This window comes from Peromyscus eremicus, chromosome 8b (genome assembly GCF_949786415.1).
Source record: "Peromyscus eremicus chromosome 8b, PerEre_H2_v1, whole genome shotgun sequence".
NCBI lineage: Eukaryota > Metazoa > Chordata > Mammalia > Rodentia > Cricetidae > Peromyscus > Peromyscus eremicus.
Window position 1 is genome coordinate 29,398,984 of NC_081424.1, and position 22,717 is coordinate 29,421,700.

Consider the following 22,717-nt stretch of genomic DNA (forward strand, 5'->3'; position numbering starts at 1 on the left):
CACACACGTTTGAAGTGGAGATATTCTTTCCCAGAAACTCCTTTGGATATCACCTAGATCACTAGATCATCTTTCGCCTCATTAGCAATGAGGTAGAAATGATTAGCCACCTCTAATGAGAGGGTCTTAGCTAAGTTCTGCAGAGCACAGGCTGGGGACTTGTCCTGGTGACTGAAATGGCCTCTCCTGTGTTAGCTGGGCATTGCAGCAGTGACCAGCTCTCTTCTCATTCCTTATTTTGAAGCATAGTCTTGCTGAGTTGTCCTGGCTGCCTCTGCATCCTTCTGTGGCTCCAGCAGGCCTTGAACATGCTTTGTTCCTGCCTCTCAGCCTTCAGAGCTAGGATCCAAAGCCTACATCGCCAGACCCAGTTAGGAAGGGATGCTGAATCACTCACTGCCTTAGGTTTCAACAAATGCAAAACAGAATAAAATATTTTACTAGCAAAAAAAAAAAAAAATCTTTCCGTGGTAGTCGTCCCTAAGTTACATTTTTTAAAGTTGAACGAAATGAAAGACTTTAAGAAAAATGTGTGAAGAAAAAAGAGGGGTTATTTAACTGAGTTTTAAGACCACAGGAGTTTTGTTGTTTCAGATAGTTTTGGTGGTTTGGGGGTACCATGACTTAGCCAACTTTGTTGAGAAATGCAATCAAACAGAAATCAATGAACAGGACAGCATGTGATTTGACTCGAGTATTTTCCATAGTAACTTGTAGTCATGTCTCTTCTCTCCATCCATCATCTTATCTGTATTTTCAAGTCATAATAAGGAGAATCAGTTAAACCTTGGAGAGTTCCTCATTTTTCAGCATTCAGTACTTTGTTGCTGCCAATACTTTGTATTTAAATGAATGCAGCCTGGTATCAAGGAAAGCAAATGACCGTGTTGAAGCGGGAGGAAACAGCGCCTTCTTCATGGGTAACACTTAAAACCGTTAAACGCATTAAAATCCCATTTAACAAACAGCAGAACTTAATGAACATTGGGATTGCTCAGGGAATACTAATGTGGAATATTACGGGGAAAGATGTTCTAGTGTTGAAATTTCTCACAGCTCAAAATGGTTACACAGATTAAGAAGAACATCTGCTGTTCAAAAGACAAAGGAGATTTGGCAGTTCACTGAAAATATTTCCTGTTTTGTATCTTCATTTTCAAATTGTTTCTTAAAGTACTCAAACAACCGTTCTTCCACAAAGTCCCTTCTTCAGGTTTTACATTTTATAATGAAAGTCCTGAAACATATCTGTCTTTATCAGTCAAACTGCTAGTTAGTAAGCTGTGACTCTTTTATATGGTAATCAACTAATTTATCAACAGTGAAACCATTTGATTCTTAATGATCAGAATTATAGGCTTATTATTTGATAGTACATTAATTCTAGGCAACTGGATGCCATGATATATTCAGGACATTTCTTGCCTCTGTTTTTAAGTCCTGACAAATTTTTCCCCATTTGTTTTCTATGTCAGAATGAACACACATTTTAATTTTTCTTACTGCATTTTATTTTTCTGATATGTGGATGATACCTTGTTATCACAGGATATTTTAGTTAGTATGTCTACTATAACTATATTCCATTCATCTACTAACTTATATGTATTTTAATTAATCTTGAATATGTCTGTCCATTTATCTATTCATCCATTCATTCATCCATCCACGTATCCACCAAAACTATGTGGTAAAAAGACTGAGACACTCCTGCTGCATATGTAAAGAATGTGGCATGGTTTATGTTGAGAAATAATCCATGTTTGTGTCAACCTAAGTAAACACTATCTTTAGTTGTGTACTAAAAAAGTTGTTGTGTTAAGAAAACTAATAAAGTGTTGTGTTAAGAAAACTTGACAACCTAGATATTCTCCAAAGTTTATAACCATGAAAAATGGAAAACAGGTACTGAAAATACATTTATAAATATTTATAGCATTCAAATGGTAGAAAAATCTCAAATATCCTTCAACAAATGAGTAGAAGGCAGTTTGGCATACAGTAGAATATTACTTAAGAATATAAATAAAAGTATTGATATGTACAGAAGTGAAGCTGAACCTTATAAACATGCTAAATGAGAGAAAGCCGACATTGAAGTCATATATTACTGAGTTTACCATTAAGAACTACTTAAAATAGATAAGTAATGAGAGAGCAGAACAAAACAAGAGGGAAATTCTGACTGAGTAGTGGGGACAGGTGTAGTTCAGAGTTGATAAAATGTCTTGGATCTACAGCAGTGACTGCTGTACAGTATTGTGAATATCCTAAATGACAAAATTGTTCCCTCTAAAATGAGAGAGGAGCTCATGAATTTCTACCCTTAGCTGTAGAATTATTGACAATTCATGAGGGGATGGAGAGAAGAAGGGAGGGATGGAGAGAGACATACACACAGAGAAAGAGAAAGAGAAAGAGAAAGAGAAGGAGGATAGGTAGATAGATAGATAGATAGATAGATAGATAGATAGATAGATAGATAGATAGATAGATAGACAGACAGATGGATGCATGGATAGATAGAGATAGAGACAGAGAGTCAATTTTCTTCAGGGATGGAGCCCCTTATAAACTATAATTGCTCTGGTGGATGGTTCTATACTCATGCATGTTTTGTTGGGTTTTATTTTTGTTTTGTTCTTTAGGAAGAAGAAAGTAGTTGGGGAATAGAGGAGGAGTTGAAGGGGAGGAAATGAGGGTGTGTTTGTTCAAAATGCATTATATGTGTATATGGGATTCTCAACTAACAAAAAGCTACTGATTTTATTTTGTGAATGTCATCTTAAATAGTAAGAGATAAGTAATGAAATGCCCATGGAATTGGATCTTTCATGTATTAGGTTGCCTGTTGAGCAAAAAGTCCACTTTGTGATTTTTAATTGACCTATGTAGGAAAAACTATAAAGACAGCCCATCAGTCTAAGACCTTCTACCAAGATGTTCAAAGAAAATACTGAAAAATAGTTTTGGCTGTGTATATATGCAGATAAAGATCATGCTTTGTCTTTTGAAGGTTCCAGATATCACTCAGTGCCTAGAGAGTTTCCATCCATCTGCATAGTTCAAAGATTGACATCAACCTTCCTTTTCTACTTTAAGGATCATCTAGAAATTAATACACACTCCAAAGGTCTTTTCAAATAATAGGAAGGAAAAAAATGAACAGCAAAATAGAAAAAAATAAAAGAATAAACCTTTACCACCAATAAGTATGCCAATGAACTGAACAGACAGTTCTCAAAAGAAGAAATACAAATGGCCAGTAGATGGCTTAAAATGTGTTCAATATCCTTAGCCAGCAGGAAAACAGACATTAAAACTGCTTTATATTCCATCGCACTCCACTAGAATGGCTACCATCAAGAAAACAAATGACAGCAAATGGGAGTGACAATTTGGGAATGAGGAACCTTTATTTATAGTTTATGGGAGTATCAGCTGATACAGCCACTGTGGATATCAGTGTGGAGCTTTTAAAAACGTTAGAAAGAGAATGACCATAGGATCCAACTAGACTACTTCTTAGCAGCCATATAACCATAGTATTCTTCATCCTACCCCCAGAGATACTTGCATGTTGATGTTTATTGCCGCTCTATTCATAATGGCAAGGGAAATGATTCACAACATTCCTCTCCAACCTTTGACTTGTACATTCCCTATGCCCTCTCTCTCACAATGTTCCCTGAGCCTGGGAGAGAGTGATGCCCTATTTAGGGACACTCCATGGTTGCTTATTTTCAGCACTGTTACCAGTTTTGAGTCTCCGCATTAACTAACGCCCACTGCAAAATGATGAGAGTTGAGAGAAACACTAATCTGTGAGTATAAACCAATACTTAGAAGGCAAACTGACACCATGACCATTTAGCAAGACAGTAGTAGTAAATTTCCCCCTACCGTGTATACTCTCCCAGCCATGACCTTTTGACCATAATCCAATGGTCAAAATGTGTTTGGTTACTGGTTACCTCCATAATAATCACAACAGATCATGCTGGAGGACATTTCCTCCCAGGCAGGTCATTACTGTACCTCATGGGGTCAGCATCTAAGTAGAACTACTGATGGCTCTTTCCCTCAAACAACTTGAGTAGCGGGGTTCAGTGCTGTGAAAGCTAGCCAGAAGGGGGGAAATTCCAGCGTAGATCCACCCTGGTTTTTCAGTACTCTGCAACCCAAGTGTGTGGGGTCTTAAGCAACGAGGTTTTTGTGATCTAGTTTGGGTGAGCAATCAAGGACATTAGCAATAGACCTTGTTTGGAGGACTTGTACTGTTTAGGGGACTCTGGACCTCTCTGTACAAATAACTTACAGGGAGCTATTCCACATGTCACACTTACATTTTTGTTTGATGATCTTATCATTTATCTATTTTTCTACTTATTTATTTACTACTTACTTACTTACCTACTTATTTACTTACTTATTCTACATCCTGACCGCAGTTTTCCCTCCTTCCTCTCCTCCCAGCCCCTCCCCCATCCCCTTTACCTCCCCACCCCCATCCACTCCTTCTCAGTTTCTATTCAGAAAAGGGCAGGCCTCCCATGGATATTGACAAAACATGGCAAATCAAGCTTTAGTAAGGCAAAGCACCTTGCCTTGTGTTAAGGTTGGGCAAGGTGACCCATTATGAAGAGTAGGATCCCAAAAGCCAATAAAGGAGTCAGAGACAGCACCTGTTTCCACCGTTAGTAGTCCCACAAGAAGACAAAGCTACACAACTGTCCCATAGATGATGAGGGCCTAGGTCAGTCCTATACAGGCTCGCTGGCTGTCAGTTCTGTCTCTGTGAGCTCCTATGAGCCCATGTTAGTTGTTTCTGTGGGTTTTCTTGTGGTGTCCTTGACCCCTTGGACTCCTACAACCCTTCCTCCTTCTCTTCAGCAGGATTCCCCAAGATCAGCCTAATGTTTCACTGTGGGACTGCATCTGTTTCCATCAGTTGCTGGATGATACCTCCCTGATAACTTTTGGGCTAGGTACCAGTCTATGAGTATAGGCAGAATATCATTAGGCATCATTACATTGACTTATTTTTTCCCTCCAGTAATGTTTGGTTCTATCCTAGGTCTCTGGACTATCTGCCTTCTAGGTCCTGGCACTCCAGGCACTGTCAGGGGTAGGCTCACTCTTGAGGCGTGGGTCTCAGGCTGGGCCAGTCATTGGTTGGCCACTCCTACAATCTCTAATCCACCTTTAATCCAGCACATCCCATAGGCAGGACAGACTGTAGGTATAAGATTATGTGGCTGGGTTGGTGTCCCAATCCTTCCCCCAGAAGTTGTCTATTTTCTAAAAATTTGAAATTTGAATTTTCTCTTAAACTTTTCTTGTTTTTGTTTTTTGTTTGTTTTCTTGGTTGGTTTTGTTTGTTTGTTTTTTGAGACAGGGTCGTGTTGTGTAACCCATACCAACCTCTATTTTCTTCTACTACTTTCATAATTTCTTACATTAGGACTTTGATATATTTTGATTATTTTTTGTCATTGTTGTTTTTATTTTTTTGCTGTTTGTTTTTGTGTAGTCTTTTTAAAGAGTATGAGATAGAGGTCAGGTTTAATCATCTGCATATAGATAATACAGTTTTATCAGCACTGTTTGTCAAAGGTATTACCATTTCTTTAATGTATGTTTTTTGGCACCTTGTTAAAAATTCATTTTTCTGTAGGGGTGTGCGTGTGTGTGTGTGTGTGTGTGTGTATATTTATATATATTTTCTTATTACTTTGGCTTGTGTATGTATTTTTTTGTCAGTGTTCTGGTCATTGAGTTTCTATGGCTCCCCAGAATATTTTGAAATCACCTACTATGATGCAACCAGATTTGTTCAAGTTGCTTTATCCGTTAAAGGACTCTAATGTTCCTTATGAATTTCAGAATTGTTCTCTTTTGGTTTTAGCTCCATAAAGGATGTCACTAATATTTTCATGAAATTGCATTGAATATTTATGTAGAAGGCTTTGAATGTTATAGACATTTCAGTAATATTGGTTGTTACAAGCTATGAACTCTAGATATCTTTTTTTGTTTTTGTTTCCTCTTCAATTTCTGTTACTGGTACTCCTTGGTTAAATTTATTACATGACATCTTTAGAATTAGATTGATTTCCTAATTTCTTTCTCAGCAATGTTGTTGTTGGTTTACAAAAACTCTCCTATTTCCAGCCATTGGGATTTCTGGATAAAGTACCATAGAGTAACCACTGTACAGCAAGTACATATAGTCTTGGAGTAGAGTAATTTGACTTCCTTTAATGGCCATTAATTTCTGTTTCTTTGCCTTGACATATTGTTTTAAATATATATTTAAATTATACTGTGATGATTTAAGATGGTTTAAAGTTTCCTCATCACTGTGACATCATTCTTGACTGTAACAACTGAAGAGAGGAAAAGCATACTGTGGCTCACAGTTCAGAGAACGCAGTTCATCATGGCAGGATGTGTGTTGGTAGAAGCTGATGGAAATAGCAACTTAGGACACAGCTTCTAACATCTCCATAAACGGAGCAGCAGAAAGACATTTACCAGAAGCACAGATGAACCATAATCTTCACAGCCTACCTGGATGGCCCTATGCCAGTTAGCCCCGTATCCAAAGGTTCCATGGCCTTTCAAAACAGCAACACCGTCTGGAGCCCAAGTCTTCAAACACATGAGTGTTTTGAAGACATCTTACATGCTGTATAATTTGTTGCTTCTCAGTGGACTGGGAAGATGAAAGAGCTTGATGTCAAAATAGGGACCAATGATAACCATCAAGAAAAAACCTCTGTGGTTCTGCATCTGTCACCTCAGGCCTATGTCCAGAAGACCTTGTAGATGCCTGAAGATACCACCACTGATGGGGGAATCAAGTGTTCAAGGTTCCCTGTGGACTGATATAGGATTCTTTAAATTAAAATCATAGCCATAAATTATTGCTAGACTATTGTATGATACCTAGTATAAGGCTAGTGCTGTATAAATAGAGGCAATGCAATATTATTTAGGAAATAATGACAAAGGCTATGTTTAAAAGTCTACAGATGCTCAGTACAAATACAAGTGCTTTGTCTAACTATTTTCAGTACACATTGATGAACTCCATGTGGATGCAGAGTCCGTTGGTAGCCAGTACTGAGTCTGTAGTGAATGACAGCAGCAGCTTCACGTTACAGAAGCATTCCTTTTCAGCGTGGATAGTTTATTCATGTTTACATTGTTATAGATATTCACATATCACCATTCACCTAGTTTCAAAATACTTCATAGCTTCTTTACTTACTTACTATTAATTTCTCTCTTCCCAGGTTGAGCTCTGTCAATCTTGAATCTGCCGTCCCCTATCCTACTGACAGAAGTATTGCAACTGCTGTGGAAGTTTGCCAGTGTCCACCCGGGTACAGTGGCAGTTCTTGTGAAGTAAGTTTGTAGGAACCCATCCCTCAGATAGTGTTGCCAATAAATTGCCCTAAAAGGGATGTTTTGAAAATTACAATCCCTAACTGCATAAACATATTATTTAAATAAAATTGGCTTCAAGTTTTTTTTTTTTTTCTATTCTTTGAGAATGTCATAGATGCTTTCAATGAAGTTGATCCTATCTACCCCTACTTCCCTCCTCCCAGTCACTGGGTCCTCCAATATATGCTCTTTTCTACTGGGTGTCTTCTTTTTGATTGCTTTTACGAATATACTACGTCCAATGAGCACCTCCCAAACATGTGTGGGTGTGGCCATCTGCAGCAGTATGGACAACCTACCAGTGGCCCTAACCCCAGGAAAGTGATTCTCCCTCCCCTAGTAGCTGTCAGCTGCCAATAACTCTTCAGTCAGGTATAGGGCCTTGGGAGCCCTTCCTTCATCCATGCTAAATTAATGGAGGAATTAGAATGTCTGCCTAGAACTCATGGCTCTTCAATGGAGTTAACCACGTATTTCCAAAGCTATAGTGCCCTTTGAAATAGTTTGCCATATCGTAACTACAATTTGTGTGTTCCCTCCCTTTTTAGCCAGTTCTAAGTTGATGGTGGCAAAATAATATTTCAAAATAATTTTCTTTTTACTTCTGTTAAGAAATGAACATTTGTTTCATGTCTATTTCCTCTCCCATTTTTAAGTCCTATCACCCTCTCCTATTTCTTTCTGAAGAAAGCATCCTGGGCCCAGCATACAATCCTTAAAACTTCAAGGGCAGAGTACGTGGGAAAAATAAATTACTTCTGAAACTCTTTGCAACTCTTGAGCACCTGAGACTTGACATCTTTATTGTTGTCTCATTTTTCTATATTTGTAATTTTTAATTACAAATCAATTTAAAAAATCAATGTTTCTTAATACACTGGCATATCATTTTAAAATGACTTTTAGAAGATTAATTCGATGTATTTTCCTCTAGGTAGTTTGAAACTTGATTTACTTGAAATCTCTCTCTCTCTCTCTCTCTCTCTCTCTCTCTCTCTCTCTCTCTCTCTCTCTCTCTCTCTGTGTGTGTGTGTGTGTGTGTGTGTGTGTGTGTGTGTGTGTGTGTAATTTGGAAGGAATGGCTTATAGATAAATAAGAGCTTAAGTTTCTTTACGATAGTACCTTGAAGGAATTATCTGAGTGCTCTCAGATGTTCCACTCCACAACACTACTTCTGCCATTTGGAGAAACACCCCAGGCATAACTTTGCTGGCTCTTGTGTTCTTTAAAGTAATACATGCTTCCAGAGGCTACACAGAGCTTAAAGTCATGTTCATGACTAATGTGTTTTCTTTAAACCTGGTAGAGATTTGCCCGTCTAGAAATGAAACTAAATGTAATTCATTGAAGTACTTGCTTTTCCAAAATTTATAGAGATAAGAGAAAAATAATCATGGATATGAATTAGTTATGTCAACTCAAATTTGATCTTACATATAAAACACACGCTGTACTTGATAAAATATTCCTTTATTACAACTCTTCCAGTTTTGATTTCAAACCAGGCAGGTCCCTTTGAAGCTTTAAACTCCTATTTCAGTTGGAATAATAAATGCCCTCATTCTATTCTTGATTTTAATATATTCCACTTTATTCTCAGTTCTCCCCATCAACTTTCATACTAAATGTCCATTGAATGTAAAATCATCAGAATATTGGGCTTGTTCGATTATATGCCTTCTTTCTTTTATCCTTTAGAAATATTTTTGATAAGTTATATATTTAGTAAATTTTATAAATTCATCTGTATAAATTAGCAATAAATATACAGCACAATCTCTGTAAAATCTGTTTACAATAAGTAAACAGATCTAGCAATCTGTTTAGATAGAACAAGTACCACTGGAAAATTGAATGACAGCACTCTATAATTAAGGGGGCAGTAAGTGTTATATAAGGTAATGGCGATAATCATTCACAGGGTTGAGCTGTTCAGTTGAGGGAGATGTCAGGGAAAGCATCATGGAGACGTTAACAATTGATGATGGAGAGGACATAAAGAATAAGGTTCTAAGAATTTCAGATGTGGTCTCTAGAAACATCACTGAAGTCTAAGAGACAGATCAATAGTTAAAATCACTGGCTGTACTTCCAGAGGACTCTGGCTCTATTCTCAGCACCCACACAGTGGCTCACAACAATCTGTAACTCTAGTCCCTGGGGATACAATTCTCTTCTAGGCTCCTCAGTCATCAGACACACATATGATGTGCAGACATACAAGCAGAGCAAATACATAAAGCAAATAACTAACAACTAAATAAATAAATAAATAAATAAATAAATAAATAAATAAATAAATAAATAAATAAATAAATACAGTTTTTAAGTAGCTGGAATAAGTAGGGGTGTTGAGAATGTATGAGAGCAGGTATATAAAACTTTCTGTTTTGTTTTCAGTAAAACTAAATGCCACTTTTTCCTCAGTGATCTTCCACACTTCATTCTATTCTTATGTCTACTCAAGCAAAACTGCTTTTGCTCTTGTTGTCAAATTCAAGGTAGCCAAATGAAATCCCGTGACTACATTTTATCTTACCTGTCACCATCATCATGTGACCCAACTAATTCCTCTCTCCCTCAAATGCTTTCTACTTCTCAACTCTATGCCATCATCACATTTTCCCAAATTTCTGTTTAGTAGAAAATTGAGAGGGTGATTTTGCTGTTTTGTCTTTTGTGATAATTTTTCCTGGAGATAATAGACAATATTTTCACAAGGGTGGTAATTATTCAATAAAAAACTGAGAGGCAGAATGTTGTAAAAACATAAACTTGGCCAGGCGGTGGTGGCATATGCCTTTAATCCCAGCACTCAGTGGGGAGGCAGAGGCAGGTAGATCTCTGTGAGTTCAAGGCCAGCCTGGGCTACAGAGTGAGTTCCAGGATAGGTTCAAAAGCTGCACAGAGAAACCCTATCTCGGAAAACAAAACAAAAACAAAACAAAAAACCCCATAAACTTGGTTTTAGAATATGAGTGAAATACTATTCCATTTAGAATACTTTGTTCTCCCCATTTCTATTATTTTGGATGGGGAATGGGTACAGAGGTGTGGATATTAACCACGGTGCCTCTTAGCTTATAAGTGAAAAGATAAGTATAATGGCTTTAAATTTTCCATAGATATTAATATAGATTCCATGGCTAAGGAAAAAGTGTGTCAATTACTTTTCTATTGCTGTGAAAAATAAAACACCAGTACCAAGATAAATTATGGAAGAAAGCATTTAATTGTGCTAACAGCTCCAGAGGGTTAGAGGCCATGATGGAAAAGCAGAGGCATGATGGCAGGAACATCTCAGAGCCCACATCTTGATCTATAAGCAGAAGACAGAAGGCACACTGTGAATGCACATGGTCTTTTGAAGCATCAGAGCCCACTGCCCCCAGTAACATACCTCCTTGAGCAAAACCATACCTCCTAATCCTTCCCAAATAGTTCCACAAAATGGGGACCAAGTACTCAAACTTATGAGCTATGGAAGTCATTTTCATTCAAACCACTGCAAGGTGTAAGGAATTGGAATGCTTACTGAAAGAAGATTGATGCAAGAACATTTCAAAATTATTTTTTAAGAACATATATTAAAGAAAATACCATGAGGATCCACTTCGACAACAATAAATTACTTCTCTTTGTGTTGTCAACACCCTTATATTTTAATTGAGACTATGAGGGTCCTGCCCCTTGATAATCCCCTCCCAGGGTCTAAGAAGAATCTATAACCAGCTGATAATTAATCTTTGAGGATAAAAAATGAATCTATGTACACGAAACTCCATACATTTTATTATTCTGTGTCAGTTTTCTTTCTACACAACTTCTATTCTGCTCTCATGCCTAGCTCCTTTCTTGCCTGATTTTCTCTACATCTTTCTGCTATTCCCTCTAAGACTATCTTAATTCCTTCATCTTAGTTCTGCCCCATCTAGGTTCTCATCCATCTAGTTCCTTTCCATCTTAGCTCCTCTCCCATCTCCTTCTTTCTCATCTTGTTCTTCCCCATCTGGTTCTTCCTCATCTTCCATCTTGATCCTCTAGTACTCTCTTCTAGCCCTTCAATCTAGTTCTTACCCATCTAGTTCTTCCATTCTCTTTTCTCTTCTCCATCTCATCCTCAAGTTCTCTCCCAAATCCTCCTCTATGTCTCCTTATACCTCTCAGCTCCCTCATGTCTCAGGTATTCAGTTATAAAATCAAGAAATAGCAATGATCTGGCCAAGCAATGACACCAGGCTTGAATTCTTACAGGGTCATAAAGGCAGATAAGAGTTTTCCTCAGGAAGTGACCATCAGGCTTTCTTTTACAACCCAAAAAGGGAGTGGTAAAGGAGGAGGTCAACTGAGAGCTAATAATTGGTCAGTATATCAAGAAGAGGGGGTTTATGTGCTCAGTATACATTCCTAAAAGTGGTTAGATAAGAAGTTAGGAGTCTATAATATTAGTAAAGCTGTATAAGAAAGAAGGGTCTCAGCTTAAATTGCACAAGAAATGAAGGTATCTGCCTGATCTAGGAGACAGATGTTGTTTCCATAAGGGTGTTACCTTAGTTCAGGAGATCGATTGGCCTTAGATGCTTGATAGGTATTTTAGATAAATATACTGTTAGGAGTTCTTGGAAGCACACATAGCATACAAGAGAATCATTGTAGGAATCAGCTAATATGTACACAAAAGCTAAAAATATCACCAAGACATCTTAAGCCGTGGCTTGATCTTCAGAAGCCTTAACATTTTAAAAAGTCCTTAACTTTTCCAAGTAGTAGCTTTTGTCATAGTAGCTGGATTCCATTATATTTTCCTGCAGCCTGCAGCAACATTTTACCTCCATTTGGATTGTGGAGGCTTACTGGTTTTGAAAAATATATGTTAGAGAAGGAATCGCTTGTACTGAAATGGGGGAAAACATACTAGAAGGAGACATAAAATTAAACCATTGTCTCTGTACTGCTCAAATTAAGAGGAAGTGAATTTTATTTTCTTCTCAGATAAGAAATATTAGTATGTATTTTTCACATGTTTGTTATTGTTCAAATGGAAGTTTCCTCACATCCTGAGGCAAAAGGATCATTTCCCACATTACACAGCATGGTTCTATGTAGTTATTACTTCAGTAATTTTCTCTGGGTTCCATTTCCAACCAGAAAAGGAACCTTTTCTTTGACATATGATGACATATTTAACCATCCAGAAACATAGTAAATAACTCACAAGATGCAATTGCAACCTGAGGGTATCATAAACTTCCAGAGGGCAGCAATGTTTGCACATTTTTTTTTTTTTTACATCTCATCTCATCTGTGGAAGTCCACACAGAAGGAAATGTAATGAATGGTGATAGTAGATGTGAAGTGCTGACCCACAGGTAATCTGCCACGCAAATATCTCATATTGGTTTTCTGTTTTCCAATAATTTTATTCCACATTTAAAAATATCAGTGGTGAATATAAGCATGCTTACAATCAAAAAAACATAAATGAACTAGAAAGGCAATACATGCTAAATAAATCATAACCTAAATAAATCATAACCTATTTTATACAAATTTGAGAAAGCATGAAGGACAGAGGAAATTTAAGATAAAATATATGAATTATAAATGTGTGCCAGCAACTGGGTATGTTTTGAAATGAAAGAGGGGCGACATTGGGTATGCCTTCCAAATGATTCCAAAGATTCTCTGGAAGTGAAGGTGGTCGGGGCAGTCAGTTTGTGGGGAAGGGAGTCCATGCAGAGAACCAATCTGTGATGACACTGTGTGCTCTGTGAGCCTAAGACTCTGTAGACTCCTGCCATGCCCAGTGCCTTTCTCAGTGCCTTTCCTTCTGTTTTCTGGTCTGTGCTTTTTGCTTTGAGACTGTCACATTTCAATTCTTTATATCTCTGCTTTATTTTACCATTTCAGAAGAGACACCAAGCTAATGCTTCCTCTAATCTCATACCTGCCAATAACAGTAAGGTCAGTACGAAGCCCCAGTGTCAGGAGAAATAGCACAGTAGTAATGTTTCAATAATGGCTTTGCTTCTTTTGACAAGCACATTTGCTGAGTTTGCTACCTGGGTTATTTTCTATTATCAGGAAAAAGGGAACGACTTTCCTTTTTCTTTAAATACTGAAAAGTGACACTGAAACCTTATCTTTTTTTTTTTCAGTCCTGTTGGCCTAGGCACCGAAGAGTTAATGGCACTATTTTTGGTGGCACCTGTGAACCGTGTCAGTGCTTTGGTCATGCAGAATCTTGTGATGACATCACAGGAGAGTGTCTGGTAAGTGCTACTCTCTTGAGAATGCTGATTGACAAAGCTGAAATCTGTGCAACAAACCCTGGAATTCTGTTGCTACCTTTGCAACCTTGAACACATGAGTCAGCAAATGATGTGTCAAACATCTTTATCCAGAACTGCGTTGGAAGCGAAGAATGCTCTTTCATATGTGTGGTGATATTGTGTCCCCCAATATATTGTGCACCGTAATAAACTTATCTGGGGTCAGAGAACAGAACAGCCACTAGACAGACATAGAGGCCAGAAAATGGTGGCACTCACACCTTTAATTCCAGCCTTCTGGAAGCAGAGATCCATCCGGATCTCTGTGAATTCAAAGCCACATTGGAAACAACCAGACATGGTGGCACATGCCTTTAATCCTAGGAAGTGATGGCAGGAAGCAGAAAGGTATAAAAGGCATGAAAACCAGGAACTAGAGTCTGGTTAAGCTTTTAGGCTTCTGAGCAGCAGTTCAGCTGAGATCCACTTGAATGAGGACTCAAAGGCTTCCAGTCTGAGGAAACAGGATCCGCTGAGGAATTGCCAAGGTGAGGTCAGCTGTGGCTGGTTGTCTCTCTGATCTTTCAGTGTTCACATCAATACCTGGCTTTGGGTTAGTTTTTATTAATAAGACCTTTTAAGATTCGTGGTACACATATGTGATCTGCCTAGAGGCTATGAGGAAGTGCATTTTCATATTCATCTAAAATCTGAATTAGGATCAAATAAATCATTATAAAGTATAACTAATGACTAGGATACACATCGACTATGAATATATATGGTTTCTCTCTCTCCTATAAATCTACCAAAAGTAGACTATTCTAAAACGTAAAATGATTTATATCCCCATAATATGAAAAAACATACAACATAACCATTACAATAAAAATAATTCATTGTTTTTATGTGTTAGAGGTTTCTTTCACTTGGAAAATAAGGACACGTTATGTATGTTTATTTAAAATTTTGAACACTGAGATTAATTAAAGTGTTGTGCATAGATTTTAACATGTTAAACATATGTCATGCATCTTCAGTGAGATTGTTCCTTCTACAATTGGCTCTGTACTTTTAACCAAAAAAACTGAAGCTGCACAAGCACAGAGCACTGTCTGGGCTGCTAAGTAGCTGGAGGCCTGGAGAGTTCTTCTAAACAGACACTCGAGGGCATGTTAGCTTTATATTGTCTGCCATGGCATGAAACTTGAAAGAACACCTCTCATGCCATTAGTCTCACAAAACAGAATTTGAGATGGTGCCAGCTTTGGAGGATATCATATTCTCATCTCTCTGCAGAATTTAAGGCAGACTCTGTTGTCTGTAATTCTTATGTTGTATTCCTCTTGCTGATTTCTCTGCTTTCTCCTCTACTTAAATGCTACTAGGGAAAATCCAAAGTGAAAAATCAGGGCTTTTGTTCCAAGATAATTTGGCATTTCAGTTTATTGGTGCACTTTCTGTTTTCTCTGCATAAGATTTTTGTTCAATTGCAGAGCAGCGTAAAGCATGATAGCCCTAATTTGTGGATCAGTAGATTTTTCAAATGACGATTTTGCAAATAAAAAGACTGAGTGATTTCCATTTTAATTATACTACAGTCTTTTAAAGTGACTCTGGGGGAAATATTGAACTACCTTTAAACACTTTATTAGCATGCAGCAGAATATATTCAATTCCAAACTAACATTCATTTGCTTTACTTACCCTGAAAGGACAAAAATAAATATGCCACAATACCAACCTCATAATGTCCCCTAAGGTATTCTATGAAGTTAGTTCATTAGAATTAAATCAAATCCTGAAGTTGATGTATTTGATGATATGATACATTGTCGAATAGGAACCATTTGTTTCAGAACAAAATAGTTTCTTTCAGCAGAGTGGTGAGAATAGGAATGGTGAGAATTGGTAGGCAGGGCCCATCAGGTTATTGACAGTTTGGTGGCCAAGAAGAGAGAAGCCAACCTTCCAATGATGGAAGGATCTTAAGAAAACCATGGATTCTTAGTAGCCAGACTCAGTCTCTTCTTCCTAGGTTTCCTGAGGGAACAGATGATCTCGCAGACTCTTCTGGATTCTTCAAGTGTCACGTCTCTGTATTGATACTGATAACTCTGTGCTCAATCCCATTCTGAATGTCTTAGTTCTGACATAATCTACACAGACAGCAATATTAGGATATTGTGTATGAAAGGAATTCTTATAGATCAGTCAAGTTTTCATTTTATCTCCTTTTGATTATTCAGGGGAAATTTTTCACTAGTAGCAAACATAACATGAAATTTATTTATTTATTTATTTATTTTTTTGAGACAGGGTTCCTCTGTGTAGCCCTAACTGTCCTGGAACTCGCTTTGTAGACCAGGTTGGCCTCAAACTCAAAGAGATTCACCTGCCTTTGCCTCTCGAGTGCTGGGATTAAAGGAGTACACCACCATGCCCAGCATGGAATTTATTTTTTTAAAGGATGTTTTAGTGTAGCTTACCTTTGAAAATTGATTATAAATGAGCACTCTGGGGTTCAGAACAAATTCCAGGCTTCTGTTTTAGAATGGATCCGTATGACAAGGTCATCTTAACTCAAGTGCACTGGAGAAAACCCAGAGAGTATTTCAAGCCATGTAGGAAGGCTGTGTGAGTCTCAGTATTTTCATGATCTAAATTGCAAGCAATGGTTAAAAGTCACGTTGATAGCAAGCTACCTGTGAAAAGACTCTGTTCATTAGAGTAGAAAGTCTATCTTTTCCACTGTTGATTTCCATTGTATTGCTTGCCTGGTGGTGTCTCAGTTTTGATTACCAACATACTTGAATTTTAAAATTACTCTTGTTTCCACTTAAGGAAAAGTAAAAATAGACAGTATAAGGAACACACTGCACTTATTTTTGTTTTAAATGTGTAGTTGAAGGCATGCACATTATCTAAGATTTTCAGTTGAATTTCAAAAATTCTAATTTTGGTCTGGTTACTGTGTAATCAGTTGAACGATCCTGTTTAAAAAAAAAAAAAACCCAAAGATTTTATACATCAAATTTTCATAGTGTCAACTTGAGATAGGAAAAGAATTTTTCAAAGAATAAGCAATTTCTTAGGTTTAAGAAAATAAGGGGTGCCTTATGGGGGATTTGGAAATTGAAAAGAAGCGACAGAATACCCAACTAAAGGAAAAAACATTTTCTGCAAATGGACCCATTTTCCTTAGGCATCTTGTGATAATTGTTAACAGAAAGAGTAACATTTGTGCTTTCTTTAAAAATATTTGCTAAGCAAATAGAGAAAGAATTTTAAATAAAGTCCATTTTTAAATATACTAGTTATTGTGAAAGAAAACCCTACTTCTCGGTTAATGGGCTTCAGCTCCCTTCCTTCACAGAGTTGAATGGGGAGTTCAAAGATAAATTAATAAATTATATTTTGGATATCTTTCAACAAACAAGCCTGACCTCTCCAAGGAATTTTAATAAGTTGTTCTCAGAATTGTATCTTTACTTATTAATGCCTATGCTTCTGTTGAGTCCATTTACTAAATGTAATTGAAATCACTCTGATTTTAAAACATCAAAATAAATAATATTCAGAGTTTCATTAACTTAGTCTATTCCAGTGGTCATGCAGGTTAATAACTTTATACTGTCAGTTTAAAATTAATTTATATTTTAGCTATTTCTCTCACAGAATTTCTCTACTGATCAAAAAATAAAGACTGCATACCCTTGGGTTCTATGAACTCTTTCAGTGTGCAGAGAAATTATTAATTGTATATCCTTATTACACTGAAATATATTTCAGTAGTAATGAGTACTTTTCGATAGGAAGTAAACACCCTCATTTTATCATGGGAGAATAATCACGTTGAACTCTTGGAAGCCTCAGAGACAATTCTGTACTTAGCAGCTGCATTGTTCACCTGAATCTCAGACTTGGTGTCTTTTACAAATGCAGCCCAACCCAAGGAAGGTAATCTAGTTCATATGAAGGGCTCAAGAAGTAAATTACCGTTTTTGTTTTTGAAGAAGATGTGTTTCCCAAAACAAATGGCAAGGGCATGTAACTTCTGTTTTTTGTTTGCTTGTTTGTTCAATTTCTAAAAGCAGTAGTTGCATACCTTGCAGTTTCATTATATACTGTTGTGTGTTTAAATTATATTGTTTTTTAACATTTAATTATGGGCCAAATAGTCTCCTCATTGACATAATATGGGAATGCATTGTTCAATCCATCGGAATCCACTAAGTTCCAAATTACTGTCTGAGCTAAGAGAGCAAATCTCAAGGGATTTACATAATGAGCTATAGTTCCTATTAAGCCAGCATTTTTAATGCCATTAGGGCTTTATGCCTAAACACACACACACACACACACACACACACACACACACACACACAGAAAACAGAGAGAGAGAGATTGCCTTATGAAAATAAAAATAGGAAATACAATTTTCATATTGAAAATTTTCTTAATGAATTTTGGTCACTTTCTTTAGTATGCTACACTGAAACTAGTGTGAAGTTGTAAGATAAATATTAAATAAGTGTTAAATTAACTTCCAGTGCTATTTTTTGTGCTGTAAAATTGAACATTTAATATGGGAAATCACTCTCCCAGATGGGAACCCACTAATAACTTTGGAGAACTATTTTTTGGTAACATGGTTGTGCTTGAAACCAAAGTAATGAAGTGATGTGTGCTTCTTTCTCAGAACTGTAAGGATCACACAGGGGGCCCATATTGCAATGAATGTCTTCCTGGTTTCTATGGTGATCCCACTCGAGGAACCTCTGAAGACTGTCAACCCTGTGCCTGTCCACTCAATATCCCATCAAATAAGTGAGTACCAGGTTGACCCTACTACAGAGCTTCCCTTCCACTTCTACAGATGCACTTTTGATATCAGAAAGATACATTTGTGGATCTCTCAAGAGGGAATGTAAGTTTTGATATGTGAAGTATTTAAAATTATGACCATTTCCATGGATTTTGCTATTTGGGCTACGGATGTGATTTATAACTTAAGAGATAAAATTCAAATGAAATTTCTCAATTAATTCCAAAGAACAGACCTACCTTGTATAAATCTATACCCCTGATAACCATTTATTATAATATGCTTTTATGTTATAGATGCCTTATTAAACTTGTTCCACAGCATCATTGTATCATAAATGAGCATTGAACTATGGATGATGGTTACTCTTTTATCTTACATAAATAATGTAGATTTTGAAAAAGTATAATGTAAGCATCATATAATTTCTATCAATTTTTCTCATTTTTTCACCTAGAGAAATAATCTGTTGGAGCAGACATTTTAAAAAGAAAGAGACAATATGCAGCTTGTCTGAGTCTTTTCTTGACTTAATGAGTGTAGCTGAAGTTTTTCTGTGTCCCGCCCAGTCTGCTGCCACTCAGACCCAAGTAAACAAACAGAGGCTTATATTAATTAAATTCTGTATGGCCTATTGGCTCAGGCTTCTCAATAGCTAAATCTTACATCTTAAATTAACACATTTCTATAAATCTATACTTTGCCACATGGCTCCTGACTTACTGGTATCTTTACATCTTGCTTCTCATGGCAGTGGCTGGCAGCATCCTCTCTGTTCTGCCTTTCAACTTCCTCCTCTCTAGATAAAAACTAACCCTATTCTGCCTCACCATTGGCCACACAGCTTTATTTATCAACCAATCAGAGTAGCATATTTTCACAGCATACAAAAAGACATTCCTCCATCATATGAGAAAACTATATTTCAGTTGCTGAAATGGCACATTCCCAAAGCATAGGCATATTTCAATGAATAGGTCCTAAAAAAACAACAACAAAAACACTACTATGGTGTACATCACCCTGAAAATAAATTAGTAATTTTTATAATAAATACTTACAAAGAAATGTCATTTTATTTCTTTTGTTGTCATTTCTAAAGCTGCAAATTAAACCCAGGGCATTGAACATGCTGTACCACTGAGCAGAATCCTACCCCTAACTAAATTCAAATGTAAGAAATTCCCTTTTGAAGAGACCTATTAAAGGCAAATTTGATGCTTAATAAAACTCTTGCTATAGTACATTTCTTTGGCTCTTTCCAGTTGTTGTGTTAATACTACAAGAATAAAAATTGTAAATATTCTTAAGGGAAATATGTCAACTGTAGCTTTTTAATGTGAGAATTTGGTAAAGCAGGGCAAACTCTAAGGCCTTAACCAAGAAGTCCATGTTCTATATGGTCATCTATTAGATTATATTGCAAGTGAAAGACTTTGGAAAGAATTCTGCCGTTCCTTAAGTCATCTGTGGAACTGAAGTTCCTGCTATCCACACTGGTAAACTCTTCACCACCCTCTCCAACCACGCTTCTCTTCAGAATTCACTGTTGACAGCAGGAGAGGGCAAACTACTGTTTAGTGAAGGCAGGTTGTCAGAATAGGTCTGAGCACCATGCTTCAGTGTTTCAAGAATAACCCTGTGAGGTGGAGAGTGAAGTTTCTGAAAAGATGGCATTTTTATGTCATATCTAGAGCCAGAATTCATTGGCTTCCTTCCAACTCTACATTTCAAGATGCAAAACTTTGAGCAGGTTACCAAAACACCACACAGTTCACCAACTTAACACTCTTGCGGAGCTGTGTGTGTGTGAATTACACAATTAAACTGTGTTAAGCACTTAAAAAAGTGGATGACATAGAGAACTGAGAACTAATTTAAAGTAAACAGTTCAGAGTCCTAGTCTCAATTATCCTGTTGGAATTTGAAGTTACTAAATGTCCCTATTATTTCCAGTCCTCTGCAGTACATATCAAAGAACTTTTTAAGGAAGTAAAATCTATATTTTAAGTGAGAACAATAAAAACAACTCATTGATCTGCCTGGTAAGTTAGGTTCCCTAGAGAGACACTGAAAAGAAATGAGACACGGGTTTAATGTGCTTTAATGATCATTCATTTCTAGAGTTCAGGGAGTGAGTCTAGACAGGTGCAGAACTGAAGTGTAGACAAATTTCTAAACAGTCTTATTAAATAAGAAACACAAAGCCAAATACAGATGTGTAAGCCGTAGAGATCAGAGTAATAGCCGCCAACTAACCTTAGCTCACCATGTTGCCATAGCTTCCCAAGAGAAATTCTTCCCATCTAACCTGTGCCTTTATTGCCTTCCTGTTCTGTCTTCTCATTGACTCTAAGCCCAGCCACATCTCTTCCTTGTCACTGCATGTCTATACAGACCTCCAGGTCTCTATGGTTGGTACTGGTATTAAAGGTGTGTGTCACCACCCTTGGTTGTGCCCCTGACCACACAGAGACTCTGCCTTTCTTGTGATTGGATTAAGGGCATGGGCTACCACCGCCTGACTTCTGTTTATGGCTGACTATGAGCTCTGATCTCCAGGCAAACTTTATTTATTAACATACAAATAAAATATCACATTTCAGCACAAATAAAATATCAGCACACTGAAGAACCTTTAATCACTGAAGGTTAACAGCTTTCAGTTCAGAAATAATGGCCATTTGTGTTATCTTGTGAATCCCAGCCCAGTACACTTTACAAGTAGAGAAATATTTAGATGTATAGGCATTATGGATTTCCTCTCAAGTCTGACCAATTTTGTATGTAAGAGTCATGTGGGAGAGAATCTGCATGGTGTTTACTGGCATTCATGACCCATGTTTCCTCTATGTGTGCTGCATGTCTCTTTTTATAACAGCTTCTTATTATTTCTTCCAGATAAAACTAACTCAGCAAACATTAAAAACCCATCCATGATGCCAACGGGCATTATCCCAGTGTCTAATGGTTGTATTTCCTAAAACAAATACATTCCAGTTTGGTTTAATTATGTTGATCAAGTTTTCTAAAAAATAAAAATAAATACAATAACATCAGTAACACAAGGCAGAATTGACTAAATTTTAAGATAATTTATTGAAGTAAATATTTAATTGTGAAATAATAATTTTACTTTTAATAGTAGATTTGTGGGGAGAGAGACTGCCTATTTTAAATTATAGACTTAATTGTGGTATTTTTGTAAACAGAAAAATAAGAATTAATGGTACTTCAATAGTTTATAAGTCATAGCAATTTTATGACTAAAGTCATATATTCTTTTAAATTTAAAACAGTTTACAAAAATTATTATAGTTTAGCTGCACAACTATGTTGCAAAAAGATCATCTTTATCTAATAACCTAAATATTTTCATCAAAACTTTTCAATAGGTGTAGGCAGTTAATAATGAAGGAAACCATCTTTATATATGGGGAATAAAAAACTTTACTGTTGTAATCCATGCTAGGTACTCTGAGGTATAATTGAATATTCACATTTAATTTATAAGATGTGATTTGAATTTTCTCAGGTTATTCAGAAATAATAAAAAAGAGCTAAAGGTTGCTGCAACCTCTATCTGAAGTGTGGCTTAATGATAGTTTTATCTTAGTGATTTATCTCTTAATCCCTGGTCATAAATCTTAGAAATCACAGGCATTTTGACTCCAAATTTCTTAGATAATATTGCTAAATAAATCAAATGTGAAGGAGATAAAAACAGACTGGTATGATTATTAAGATGTATGGATACATATGAGCATATACTATTTAAATGATAAATATAGATCACCTTCATCAGCTGTTTACAGTGTACACTTGTCCTTTTCATACTATTGATATATATTTTAACTAGGGACAGTAACTAAAGTAATGCAATTTCCTTCTGGAGAAACAAATAAAGTGTAAACATTTCAGTTTATATTCATTAATTTGTAGTTACACAGCTCGTAGTTTAAAGACAAAACCCTACAAATATTTTTGCTTGAACACTTAGGTTCTAAAAAAAATAGATATTATCACTGAAGACTTTTGAAATTTCCCTCAGTTGTGTAATGTGTTTAGAGGTATTGTCAGAGTGAATGGGAGATCAGGCCTTAACAAGTCCTGTGTACTACGTTATAACACTACTTGGTAGCTCGGGAATACCAAGAGCTA

General features: G+C 36.6%; 1 protein-coding gene across 1 annotated transcript in view; it reads left to right on the forward strand.

The window, feature by feature from the left end:
• Positions 1–22,717, forward strand: part of Lama2 (laminin subunit alpha 2) — a 581,125-nt gene that overhangs the window by 331,258 nt on the left and 227,150 nt on the right. Inside the window, exons 15-17 of the mRNA XM_059272617.1 lie at positions 7,302–7,413; positions 13,615–13,728; positions 18,431–18,558. Coding sequence (XP_059128600.1) covers positions 7,302–7,413; positions 13,615–13,728; positions 18,431–18,558 — 354 coding nt within the window. The remainder of the gene's footprint in view (positions 1–7,301; positions 7,414–13,614; positions 13,729–18,430; positions 18,559–22,717) is intronic.